We start from the raw sequence: 13,646 nt of genomic DNA, 5'->3' as shown, positions 1-13,646 counted from the left end.
GAAATTATTGAACAATATCATTAATATCACACACAAGTAAAATCTTGCTGAAGATCATTCAAAATTGGTTGCAGCAGTAAATCGACAGGGAATTTTCAGAAATTCAAGCTGAATTCAGAAGAGGACGTGCAATGAGGGATATCATTGCTGATGTCAGATGGATCCTGGCCGAAAGCAGAGAATACCAGAAAGATGTTCACCTGTGTTTTATTGACTATGCAAAGACATTGCACTGTGTGGATCATAACATATCATGGACAACATTGTGTAGAATGGGAATTCCAGGACACTTAACTGTGCTCATGAGGAGCCTATACATAGATCAGGAGGCAGTCATTCAAAAAGAAAAAGGGGATACTGTGTGATTTAGAGTCAGGAAAGGTGTGAATCAGGGTTGTATCCTTTCACCATACATATTCAATCTGTATGCTAAGCAAATAATCTGAGAAGCTAGACTATCTGAAGAAGAATAGGGCATCGGGATTGGAGGAAGACTCGTTAACAACCTGCGTTATACAGATGACACGACATTACTTGCTGAAGTGATGAAGACTTGAAGCACTTACTGATGAAGATCAAAGACAACAGCCTTCGGTATGGATCATATCTCAACATAAAGAAAACCTAAATCCTCACAACTGGACCAATAAACAACATCATGTTAAATGGAGAAAAGATTAAAGTTGTCAAAGATTTCATTTTACATGCATCCACAATCGACACCCATGGAAGCAGCACCCATCAAGAAATCAAATGATGTATTGCACTGAGCAAATCTGCTGCAAAAGACCTCTTTAAAGTGTTGAAAAGCAAAGATGTCACTTTAAGGACTAAGGTGTGTGTCTTAGTTATCTAGTGCTGCTATAACAGAAATACCACAAGTGGTGGCTTTAACAAAGAGAAATTTATTTTCTCACAGCCTGGTAGGCTAGAAGTCCAAATTCAGGGCATTAGCTCCAGGGTAAGGCTTTCTCTGTTGGCTCTGGAGGAAAGTCCTTCTCATCAGTCTTCCCCTGGACTAGGAGGTTTTCCGCGCAGAAACCGCGGGCCTAAAGGACACGCTGTGCTCCCGCTGCTTCTTTCTTGGTGGTATGAGGTCCCTGCTCTCTGCTTGCTTCCCTTTCCTTTTATCTCTTATAAGATAAAAGGTAGTACAGGTCACACTCCAGGGAAACTCCTTTTACATTGGCTCAGGATGTGACCTTAGTAAGGGTATATTACAATCCCACCCTAATCCTCTTAACATAAAATTACAATCACAAAATGGAGGTCAACTGCACAGTATTGGGAATCATGGCCTAACTAAGTTTACACATATTTTTAGGGGGGACAATTCAATACATGACAGTGTGCCTGACTCAAGCCATGGCGTTTTCAAGTGCCTCATATACATGCAAAAGCTGGGCAATGAATAAGGAAGACCGAAGAATTGACACCTTTGAATTATGGTGTTGGCAAAGAATATTGAATATACCATGAACTGCCAAAAGAATGAGCAAACTGTCTTGGAAGAAGTACCTTCAGAATGCTCTTTAGAAGCGAGGATGGCGAGACTTCATCTCACATACTTTGGATAGGTAATCAGGAGGGGTCAGTCCCTGGAATAGGACATCGTGCTTGGAAAAGTAGAGGGTCATTGAAAAAGAGGAAGACACTCAATGAGATGGATTGACACAGTAGCTGCAACTATGGGCTCAGGCGTTGCAACAATCGCGAGGATGGGGCAGGACCAGGCAGTGTTTGGTTCTGTAGGGTCCTTTTGAGCTGGAACCAACTCAACGGTACCTAACAAAAACAACAAAAAAATATTGATTGAGTAAAAGTTTATGGATCACCTTCTGAGTGTTTGACACTGCACTAGGTGCTGACAGCTCTTAAAAGAATAAGGTCAAGTCCTTGCCCTCGGCAAATTACATGAAATACCCCAGTTTATTCTTTTAGGATGTAATTTATTCTTTAAGGAAAGTTTTGCTAAAATGGTTTACATATTTACTTGCTTATTTAGACTATGATAAACATAGCTCAGACATCTATGATGACATAAGGCTATTATTGTAGAAATAGTTATTATTAAGTATGTATATATTTGAATAATGTAATGACTTCATGGTAGTTGAGTAGTAACTCAGAGACTTTTGAAATGCATATTTTCTATGATTTATCGCTCCTGAGTGTTATGATTTCTGTCAGAGTTTCATGTTTTTTTTTCTTCCTCTTTTCTTGTAAGCTCTTGCTTTTATAAAGACAGATACTATGCTTACTGGATTTTTAACTAATCACTGTAGAAAGGGCCTAGTATTATTTTTTTTGCTAGCTGGGGGTTACTTTCTAAATTCCATGACCGACACGGCGTGGCAGGGGTAGCTGCTTAAAGGGAAATCCAGGCAATGCCAGGACTGCTTTGTTAACATGACACAAACTGAGCCTGGTCACCGGAATGGGGGCTGATATTACCACTCCATTCTTCCTAGCGGTGTGCAGTCTGTAGGGGTGGTGGCTGCAGTTGCAGTGCAAGTGTATTTTTCACTAGCCCTTATCTTTTCCAGAAAAGCTTAGCTTTAAAAAACTAGTAGTTGCTTTACAGTATAGTTCACTTAACTTGAATCCTTTTTATGTATACATACACACACACACATATAGGGTTGAGGCAACTACAGCAGCAGCAACTATTATTTATCTTGATACGATTCCTGGAGGATTAAAAAATTTAATATTTGCAAAAAAAGTTTGATTTATATCTTTTATAGCTTAGTACTGTAGAACTTTTTTTTAATTAAGTTTTTAGATAGGTAGGTTTGGGGTAAGGTGTTACTAAGGTTCTGGTCCCATTTCTCTGTACTTCCTTTGGCTCTGCACACCACTGGGTAAAGAGGAAGCTCCATCTTCAGTCTAGCTTTCCTCAAGGAAACTAAGGGCAGCATAGCCAGGCCATTAACAGGCCATGTCATCCAAGGAAAGGAGATTACCTGTGTCCTAGAATTTCCAGTTCAAGTTCTGAACTTGGTAATGGTTGCCCTAATGCTGAAAGAATCTAAGTGATTGCCACGACCTGATTGGTTTATGCCCGGATTACCTGTAACAGTTGCCAAAACAAGGGAGTAAGGATTACCTTTATGTCAGCTGGGGCCCTCCTGGGGCATATTGTCATGTGCTGTGTACATGATAGGACAGGGATAGTTCCCAAATGGGAAAAAAAAAGTGTTTTCAGGAAGGGTTTCCCAGGCAGTGGATACCTGGGAGGCAATCACCAAATGTCCATGACACTGGACAATATCTCTTTAGGCTTAAGAACTAGTTCTCAGTTGGAGATGATAGTAATAGAGAAGAAGTGTGAGAGTTGAATCAAAGTCCTCCTTCATCTTCGTGGTCTTTTCAAATGTTTTGACTTTTAGGATCATGAATTCTTTCTTATATGGTTCAGATAGTTCTATATTATTTTATCAAAAAATCAGACCCATAATAATAAAAAAAAAACTATCAATGTTAAAGCCAAAAGATAAATAAATTCAGTAAATAACTCATTATATTAAAATCGGTTATTAAGCTGCCCACTTCTGCTGCCCACATTTTGTTTAAGTCAGATATTTTTCCCATCTAAATGTCACATATTCTTTCTAGGAATTTGCAATGATGATCCAGATGATGATCTAAGGATGCAAAATGGCACAGTTATTACCAATATGGAAGACATAGAATTATTTATTGAGAGCTGGGAATTTGAGAAATCATTTAAAGTAACAACAAGGAGACCTGCTAGAAATTGTACTGAGCACGACTGCGGTCATTGCATTGAGTTGTTAAACAGAAGAGTTTTCACTCCATGCCATGCTAAAGTAAGTTGAAAGCAACCATAAATAAGAGCTGTCATGTTAGACATATTGAAAGTAAAAGCCAATATATTCCTGTTTTGGTGTTCTATTCTATAATATATTCCTGTTTTGGTGTTCTATTCTATAATATATTCCTGTTTTGGTGTTCTATTCCATAATATATTCCTGTTTTGGTGTTCTATAGAGGATAGTTTATCAACAAACCTCTGTCAGTATGCCTTGGAAGTCAGAACCATTTACTGCTTATAGGCTTACAGAGATCGGAAGAACGATTTTCTTTTTTCTCCCTCTGTTTTGTCAGAACTATATCTACAGCTTTCAAGAAAAATGAAATTCTGTCCTATGAAAAATTGCCTCTAGGAAAGGGAAATCAATGCCACTTGCTAACTAAGAATAGACAGCTGATGAATGTTTAATCAATTCCTTATGACCCTGACCACTTAGGTGTATAGAACAATCACATATTCAGTTTAATCAAGTCTTTATTAGTCTTTTACTTTCTGAGTTTGTGACTAGCACTTGTTTTAAATGATCTATATCCTTAGAAAAGAACTGGTTGTTGTAGACAAAGAATGAGTTAACATGGTATTTCATGAATTATTTAGCAAAATGTTATTGATCATCTACCACATGCTAGGCCCTGTGTTAGACTCCTGTGATCCAAAGGTGAAGAAGACTCCCTCTCTGCACTCAAAGGAGTTCACGGTTTAGTGGGAAGGCAAGCATGTGAATAGAAACGTTAAAATATACAGTATGGGGTGCATAGGAGCCGAGGTTTGGAGAAGATTTCATGGAGTTTTCAATGTTTGAGCTGTTTAGAAGGATGAGTTTATCAAGAGAGAAGTGGGAGAAAGGGAGACCTAGGCAGAGGAAACAATGTGTGCAGGAGGGGGTTCGGTCATGTTAGGAAAACATTGAAACAGTTGAGTACAAGGTATACAGAAGAGAAAAATTTTCTGGGGAGGAGAGTGAGGGAATTTTCAAAGCAAGAAGGAGCTCATGATGAAGGACCTTTTATGCTAGACCCAGACGGAGAAGTGTGGACTCCAAAGTTCTCAACCTGAGCTATGTGTAAAAGCCGTAAAAAGTTGAAGGATACGAAATTACAGGATTGAAAATGACATATATTCCTGGAGCTTCAGTTTTACATGAAGAGTTTCATGAAAATAAATTTCAAATGTTTACACTTTTAAAATGCATGTGTGTATAAAATGAAAAAAATAGCAAACCTTTTTCTTTTTTAACCTCATTTCAACGTCACTTTAATCTGTTTAAAACACAATGATTGTTTAAAATTGTATTTTCAACTGGGAACTTGGATGGTTGATTAAATCAGAAAAATTTTCAACTTGAATATTCAGGGCATAGTGATTTAACACAGGATACCATTTGATTTTGTGATAGACTCAGCATTTTCCTTAAGATCTTCACAGTGAATTCGAGGGCAAAAGAAAGGAAAGTTGAAGTCCAAATATAGAAGAGGAATTGGAAGATAGCCCAAATGGCTAATCTAACAAGTATAATGGGTACCTTAATGCTTACTTAAAACATGGACTTTATTTATTGTGGAAATGCAAATGAGCAATGAATCTTACTACATCTTATGTTGGAAAATCGAAATCAATGACTGCATAAAACTACCATTGAGGTAACATTTAAAAACTAGTCATGCAGAGTTTAAGAATAATTACAAACATTTTGTTTGTTTTATTTTTGTAAATAACAAAAGAGTGAATATGGATCAAGAGCTTTCTTTAAGACTGATTTTAGAATCTTTTGGAATATGAAGGTCATAAAATAATAGCACATTTATTAAATTCTATGTTGTAGATGCTTGGTAAACTACAGGGTCAACAAAAAAGAGGAAGACTCTCAATGAGATAGAGTGACACAGTGGCTGCATCAAAGGGCTCAAGCATAACAACGATTGTGGACATGGCACAGGAGCGGCCAGTGTTTCATTCTGTTGTACGTAGGGTCACTATGAGTCAGAACTGACTTGACGGCACCTAAAACAATGTGCTGTCGATATGGCCAAATTTGTCACCTGACAAATTTTAATGCTCTTAAAAGGCATTTTAAATAGTGGACTGAGAAATGAGGTTCACTTCATCATTGAATATTCAGTTGGATAAAAGCACAGACTTTGATGATTTGGTAATTTTACCGATTTTTTTCACTTTATATGGATGATGTCTCTAGAAACTTATTAGTATGCACATTGCGTCATGGTAAAATATGAAAGTACAAAACCTAAGAAAACCAGCCAAAAAATATAGTGAGGAATTTTTAAAGGAGAAATAAAAGTTTTCTGATGGACAGGGTGCACAGATGGGGCAGGCTTGTTTTGCATCAAGCTTCTCATACATCTCTTATTCTCTTCACCAGGAACTTCCAGCTTTTTATATTGTCTTAGGGTGTTCAAAGGTGTGACAAAAATGTTATAACTTTTAAAAATACTATAGTTTGAATATCTCCTTCAACAAATTTATAATCAAATACAAAGTTAATTTGACTGCTTTATCTGCTAAATAGATATAAACCAGTTTAATTGGTTAAAATGTTTTTATAGTCAGAGTTGAAATATAATATTTCCCCAAGCAAAGAGACGATAAATAAATCCTAAATAATGTGAATGGATTGTTTTCACCTTAATGATTAAAAAAATGTCCACAAATTTGGGTTATTAGGCAGTTTTTTTTTTTTTTTTTAAGACTTAGCACTTTTGATTAACAATTATAAGACAAATTATGAAATGCTACAATGAAAATAAAGTTCGACTCCGTGAGGGACCGAATTACTGGGCTGTGGGGACAATGGTCTCAGGGAATGTCTAGCTCATTTGGCATAACATAGTTTATAAAGAAAATGTTCTACATTCTACTTTGGCGAGTAGTCTCTGGGATCTTAAAAGCTTGTGAGCGGCCATCTGATACTCCACTGATGTCACCCCCTCTGGAGCAAGGGAGAATGAAGAAAACTAAAGACACAAGGGAAAGATTAGTCCAAAGGACTAAATGGACCACAAGTAGCACAGCCTCCACCAGACTGAGTCCAATACAACTAGATGGTACCCGGCTACCACCACCGACTGCTCTGACAAGGATCACACTAGAGGGTCCAGGACAGAGCTGGAGGAAATGTAGAACAAAATTCTAACTCCCCCCAACCCAAAAAAAAAAAAAAAAAAAACCAGACTTACTGGTCTGAGAGACTGGAGAAACCAGAAGAGTATGGCTTCCAGACACCCTTTGAGCTCAGTAATGAAATCACTCCTGAGGCTCACCCTCCAGCCAAAGATTACACAGGCCCATAAACCAAATGAGACTAAATGGGCACACCAATCCAGGGGTAAGGATGAGAAGGCAAGAGGGGACAGGGAAAGCTGGTAATGGGGAACCCAAGATTGAGAAAAGGAGAGTTTTGACCTGTCGTGGGGTTGGTAACCAATGTCACAAAATAATATGTGTACTAATTGTTTAATGAGAAGCTAATTCTGTAAACCTTCATCTAAAGTACAATTAACAAAGTAAAACACACACACACACAAAGAAGAAAATGAAGTTTGACAACAAGATTGGAGGAACTGAATGTGGGAACTACTATTAGTTTCAGACTCTCAAAATCCTTATATTAGTGTTTCCTTGAGATAGTAAAAAGAGACCCTTAGAAGCTTGTAAGGATTCTGTCCACAGTAGCCTGAAGATGTGTCATCAATTTACTTAGCTGCATTCTCATCATTATGGTTCAGTGATAACTCTAGCGTAGCTTGTACAATAGTAGAGCAGGTGTATTCTTTTTATCTGCATTTCATGAATGTCTAAGATCATGAGGTATTAAGAAACCAAGGTGGAGAAGAGATAGTATTGCCTGAATGATGAACTGGATATTTGATTCACTTCAGTTCACCCCAGATTTCTTAAATTGGTATTTTGAAATTGAATGCAATAGCAAGTTGCCCGTGTATCAATTATATAGGGAATATTTTTCTTTCAGAGCCTCAAATCTTAATGTTATTTTTATTTAAAAGATGACTATTAAGGAATAGAATATAAAATGTGCCTGAATTTTAAAAAATACTTCAAAATTAAAAAATAAATAAATTTTGAGTTTTAGTAACTTTTTTTGGAAACTAACTTATGTAGGGATAAATTTTCTCTTCCTCCACCTTTTGCTTTTAGGGCTTACTTTGTTGAAGGTCTTGTTGTAAGAAAAACAAAAATTTAAGCACTGAAATTGGGAGAGACATGACAAATTTGCTCAATAGATCAGTCTGAAGGAGGGAAGAATATGAAATAAACAGGGATGGCAGGGTGGCTAGTTAGAAGTCTATTGGGTAGTTAAAAAAAAAACTATTATGGTAATATTCACACACTCACAAAAGTAGTATGGTATAAGAACCTTTATAGCCATTATATAGCTTTTTTTTCACTTGGCTATAATCTTTTAAATTTAATTAAAAAAAATTTCTCATTCAAAAATTTATACATGTGTGACATTTGTTGCAATCCCCAAAATGTGACAGCACATTCCCCCTTTCCACCCTGGGTTCTGTGTGTCCATTTGACCAGTTTTTGTCCCTTCCTACCTTGGTCTCATATATCTGATTGAACTAAGAAGCACATTCCTCATGTGTATTATTTCTTGTTTTATAATCATATCTAATCTTTGTCTGCACAGTGGGATTTGGGAATGCTTTCAGTTTTGGGTTAACAGAGCATTCGGGGGTCGTAGTTTCAGTGGTTCTTCCAGTCTGTGTCAGACCATTAAGTCTGGTCTTTTTATGTGGATATGAATTCTGTTCTACATTTTTCTCCTGCTCTGTCTGGGACACTCTGTTGTGTTCCCTGACAGGATGGTCATTGGTGGTAGCCGGGCATCATCTAGTTCTTCTGGTCTCAGGCTGGTGGGGTCTCTGGTTCATCTGATCCTTTAGTCCATTGAGCTAGTATTTTCTTTGTGTCTTTGGTTTTCTTTATTCACCTTTGCTCTGAGTGGGATGGGACCAATAGGTGTATCTTAGATGAATACAAACTTTTTAAGGTCCCAGATACTACTCACTAAAGTGAGATGTAGACCATTTTCTTATAAACTATATTATGCCAGTTGACTGAGATCTTCCCTGAAACTATGGTCTCCAGGCCCCAGCCCCAGCTGTTCTGTCCCTCAAAGTGTTTGGATGCATCTAGGAAAGTTCTTTGCTTTTGCTTTGGTCCTGTTGAACCTTTTCTTGTGTTCTTATCATAGTGATCTTATACAATATTTGTCCTTTTGTGACTGATTTATTTTACTCAGAATAATGCCCTCCAGATTCATCCATGTTGTGAGGTGCTTTACTGATTCTTCATTGTTCGTTATTGTTGCATAGTATTCCATTGTGTGTATGTCCTATAATTTGTTTATCCACTCATCTGTTGATGGGCACTTAGGTTGTTTCCATCTTTTTGCTATTGTGAATTATGTTGCAGTGAACATAATAATGTGCCATTATTTAGATTTAACAATTATTAACAAATGGCTGGCCTATTTTTCATCTATCCTTCTCGCTTTTTCTGCCCACACCCTGTCCTTTATAAATGATTTTAAAGGAAAAGCTCTCTGAGAATATGGTGAGAGCCTGACTGGGGAGGGGATAGCTGTATATCTAAAAAGGATAGACACGATTTGGAAGACATTTGTGACTTACAATAGGTAGAACTTAAAGGCTTCAGATGTAAATATTAAGGAAGAAGGAACAATTGTGGATGATTTCAAATTTCTATCTTAGACTACTAAAAAAACAAAAAAATAATTTTTTTTTTTTTACTGGGTACATATTAATTAAGATCAAAACTTCTCAATACCTTCTTCTCAATCTGTTCCATCAAGCTATCCCCAAGTCGTGTTGACTCTACTTCGAAATATGTTTAAAATCAACACATTTTTTTTCCTATTGCTGATGCCAACATCTTAATGCGACTATCACCTTTTAAATGGTTTAATGAGCCTAACCTAAATACCCTCTTATTTTTAATTTCCTACTTCTAATCTTCACCTTCATTTGCTGATCTGTTTCTCACATAGCAGGCAGAATTGCCTCTTGAAAATGTAAACAAGATTGTGTCATTTCTTTACCTAAGTCTTTCACTTAGAGTCCAATTCATACTTTTTATCATGACTTACAAATTTGTCTATATCTGGCCCCACTTACTTCTCTAGAAGCCTCATCTGGTGCTATACTCTTTTTGCTTGTTAAGCTCCAGCCATTTCAGCCTTCTTTCAGCTCTTCGAATATTCCAAGGTTTTTCCTGCCAATGGGCCTTAGTACTTGCCATTTCCCTGGATGGAATGCTTCCCTCCCCCTCTAATTCTTTTTGGCATGGTGGCTTCATTTGATCCTACTCCAAGGCTTTTCTTTGTTTGTGAGATCTACAAGGCAGGGAACATGTCTGTTTTATTCACCTTTGTGTTCCTAATGCATAGCATGCTATGTAGTTATATGCTCAAAATTATAAACATAATTATGAGACATAAATGAATGGGTGAATCAGCTTTTGTGGATGAAGTAGAAAAGAGAGAAAATTTTCTATTTTGGACAGATTAAGTCATGTGGGATATCATAGTGAAAAATACCCAGAAGAAACTTAGAAACATAATTTTGGAGCTGAAAGGAGAAAAAGTTGAGGCCGGCTGTCAGGTTTTTTGAGTTATTTTATGGATTAAAAAAATAACAATAACTAATTTATGGTGTATCAGAATCTGTACAGTTTATTTACTCTTTATAGTAATCTTAAGTAGTATTATTGACTCTAGCATATGAAGAAACTGAGGCAAAGGGGATTTAAATGCCATGGGAGTGGTTGAGCCCAGGAAGAGCATTTGGAGTGAGAAGACATGACCACCAAAGATGGAATCTAGAGAAACACTCAGAATGAGAGGCAGTAAGAGGAAATGATAAAGACAAACAGACTGAAAGGAAACTGAATATGGTGTCCTCAAAGTCAAAGGAGAGGGTTTTAAGAAACAGGGAGTGCTAAGGCATCATAGGCTGTGAGAGATGGGGGTGGAGTTAGGATAACAAAGTGCTCACTGGATTTGACAAACAGGAGGCTGTTGATGACCGTAGCAAGAATTTTGTGTAAAGTGAAGTGGATGGATCTGAAGTGATTTAACAAATAAGACTAAAAAGGAAGTAAAGTCTTGATTATTAAAGACATGGTCCTTGAAGAAGAAATGATAAGATATGAAAAATAAGTATTTTTTTTCTGATCCTTTGGCGTGTTTCACAATTTAGCCTCCCAATGTGGATGCTCAGTATTGTTTGTTGAGTAAGTAGAAAGAAAAATTGGAATAAATGCTAAATTTCAAGATAAATTATTTAGATTTCAGGCGTCTTTAGATCAAAATGAAAAGTATTCTGTATATAAAAAACGATAATCTCTAATTAAATTGAGACATGCAAAATTATATAAATTATTCAACCTATATTCAATATTAATAGATTTTTTTTTTTTTAGGAGTATACACACCCACCTTTAATAAAAAATACTATGTATCACTAGGGACTATTTCAGGAGTTCCAATTTTATGTATGGTAGATCAAACCCTTACTCAGTAGGTAGAAAAGACAGTTGTAACCAAAAGTGTGATATCAGAAATGGGTTTTTGCTAGGTCCACATTCCCTTTATAGGGCAGCCAGTATTGTAGACAATATTTGTCTTATCTAAAATGTGTGCTTAAAAATATTGTAATTCATAGATGGCATCTAATGTCATAAGTTTTTGAAAATCTAAGGTCTAAGAGGAACCATAATGAATATTAACTTGTGACCCTTTCATTCTCCAAATACTCTTAGTCTAGCTTAGGGTCTTCAGAGGAATAAAGCCACATTACTCATCCCAAGCTAAAATGTATCTCTCTAGGTTTCACCGCAGGATTTCTGTGAAAAGATCTGGATCAATTTGAACTATGAATGTGATGCGCTTTCTGCTTACGTAGCTCTGTGTAACAAGTTCGACATCTGTATTCAATGGAGAACACCTGATTACTGCTGTAAGTAGCTATTAACTAAATAGTATTTTTCAACCATTAAATACCATTCCATTTTTTAGCATTAGCTTCATTCTTTCATTTTTTAATCACAAAATAATTCAGTAATAATAAAACGCATGGAGAAAGAATAATATATCACAAACGCCAGTTCTATTACACAGCTTCAGAAATGAAACAGTTAAAAATGAAGCTTCTTGTATGCCCTTCTATTCCTTTTCTTCTCTTTCCTTCCCCAGTGGTAATCACTATTCTAGATTGGAGCTGCTGATTCATAGAGAATGTGCGCCATCTCCAACTTAAGCATATACCAGAAAAAACCCCACTGCCATTGAATCAATTCCGACTCATGGAAACTCTGGTGGCGTAGTGGTTAAGTGCTAAGGCTGCTAACCAAAAGGTCGGCAATTTGAATCCGCCAGGCGCTCCTTGGACACTCTATGGGGCAGCTCTAATCTGTCCTATAGGGTCGCTATGAGTATGAGTCTTAAGCGTATATACACTGTCAAATCGTTCTCACCTGGGACTGTACCAGTTTATACCCCCACCAGTTGAGCATTCATTTCTTACCAGTATGGCTTTCCAAGATCACTGCCAATCAGCAAGAATTTTCTAAAACATCAATTAGAAACTGCTCAGCACTGGTAGTTACTTTTGAAAGTGAAGGATTAAACCTAAATATGCAGCATTTTTCTTTTTTATGACTTGTTTGAATTACATGAAAACATGCTATGCTGGGCACACTATTTTATCTCCTCTTATTGCATTTTTTTTTTTTTTTACAGCAGGAACTTAATAATAGTTGACTCTATATGCCAGAATTTGGCTGCCTCTTGGTCATATTTATTTCATATAAATTAAATGAACGTTTACCACTCTAACACCCAATGTTAGCTGAACACATGATAGATGCTCAGAAATAGTTATCCATGGTTTTGTTTCTGATTTATAGTTTCATCGAAAATGAAAAATGGACTTTAAAGAGATTAAAATGTACAAAGTTCATTTTCAGAAAGATATCTGATATTCCTTTTATTAGAATTCAAATAGATTATTTTATCATTAGTAAATTCTGTCATCTAAAACTCATAGCTCTGAGCTGCCCGGCGGGGAAGGAATATCAGCCTTGTGTGCAACCTTGTGAAGCACATACTTGTCTAAACAGATGGTTCTACGATCACTCCTCATGTTTGAATTTAAGAGAAGACTGTGTTTGCAAAAACGGAACCGTTCTCCACAGGCCAGATTCAACTGAGTGCATTCCAGAGAAAAAATGTGGTAAGCAGCAAAGTAAAAATGACTTTTTAGGATTCCAACAAACAAAACATTTTTAGACTTTAGAGAGATATGCTGAGGAAGATTGATCAAGTTAATCTTAGTGTTGGAAAGGTAACAAGTTTGTTTGTGGTTTCTACTTAATATGATTTCTTCTGAAGCTAACAAAGTAGGTGCTTCAGGGGTGATGTGGTTTAATGGGTACCTGTGCCTCTAATGAATGGGAGAGAGCGTGGCATATTAAGAATTAAGAGTGTAGTTTGTAGACTGAATACAAATCCCAGTTCTCCCATGTACCAATGGCTCACCTTTACTTCTCTGAGCATCAGGTTATGCATCTGTGAACCAGGAAAATAATAGCACCTATCCCATAAAGCTATTGTGGGGATAGATAAAATAATAAGCGTTTGACATGTAGCACAGTGCCTGAAGAAAAATAAACACTCAAGAAATGGAATATAGCATTATTACCTGAGGGAAACGTTGAACATTTCTTCTTTCATTTTCAAACC

At 36.6% G+C, this 13,646-nt stretch overlaps 1 protein-coding gene across 1 annotated transcript in view; it reads left to right on the top strand.

The window, feature by feature from the left end:
• Positions 1 to 13,646, top strand: part of OTOGL (otogelin like) — a 191,098-nt gene that overhangs the window by 151,208 nt on the left and 26,244 nt on the right. Inside the window, exons 43-45 of the mRNA XM_064285124.1 lie at positions 3,619 to 3,833; positions 11,733 to 11,862; positions 12,952 to 13,137. Of these exons, the coding sequence (XP_064141194.1) occupies positions 3,619 to 3,833; positions 11,733 to 11,862; positions 12,952 to 13,137 (531 nt within the window). The remainder of the gene's footprint in view (positions 1 to 3,618; positions 3,834 to 11,732; positions 11,863 to 12,951; positions 13,138 to 13,646) is intronic.

The sequence above is a fragment of the Loxodonta africana genome, chromosome 4 (genome assembly GCF_030014295.1).
Source record: "Loxodonta africana isolate mLoxAfr1 chromosome 4, mLoxAfr1.hap2, whole genome shotgun sequence".
Classification (NCBI taxonomy): Eukaryota; Metazoa; Chordata; class Mammalia; order Proboscidea; family Elephantidae; genus Loxodonta; species Loxodonta africana.
This window is presented reverse-complemented; position numbering and strand designations above follow the sequence as displayed.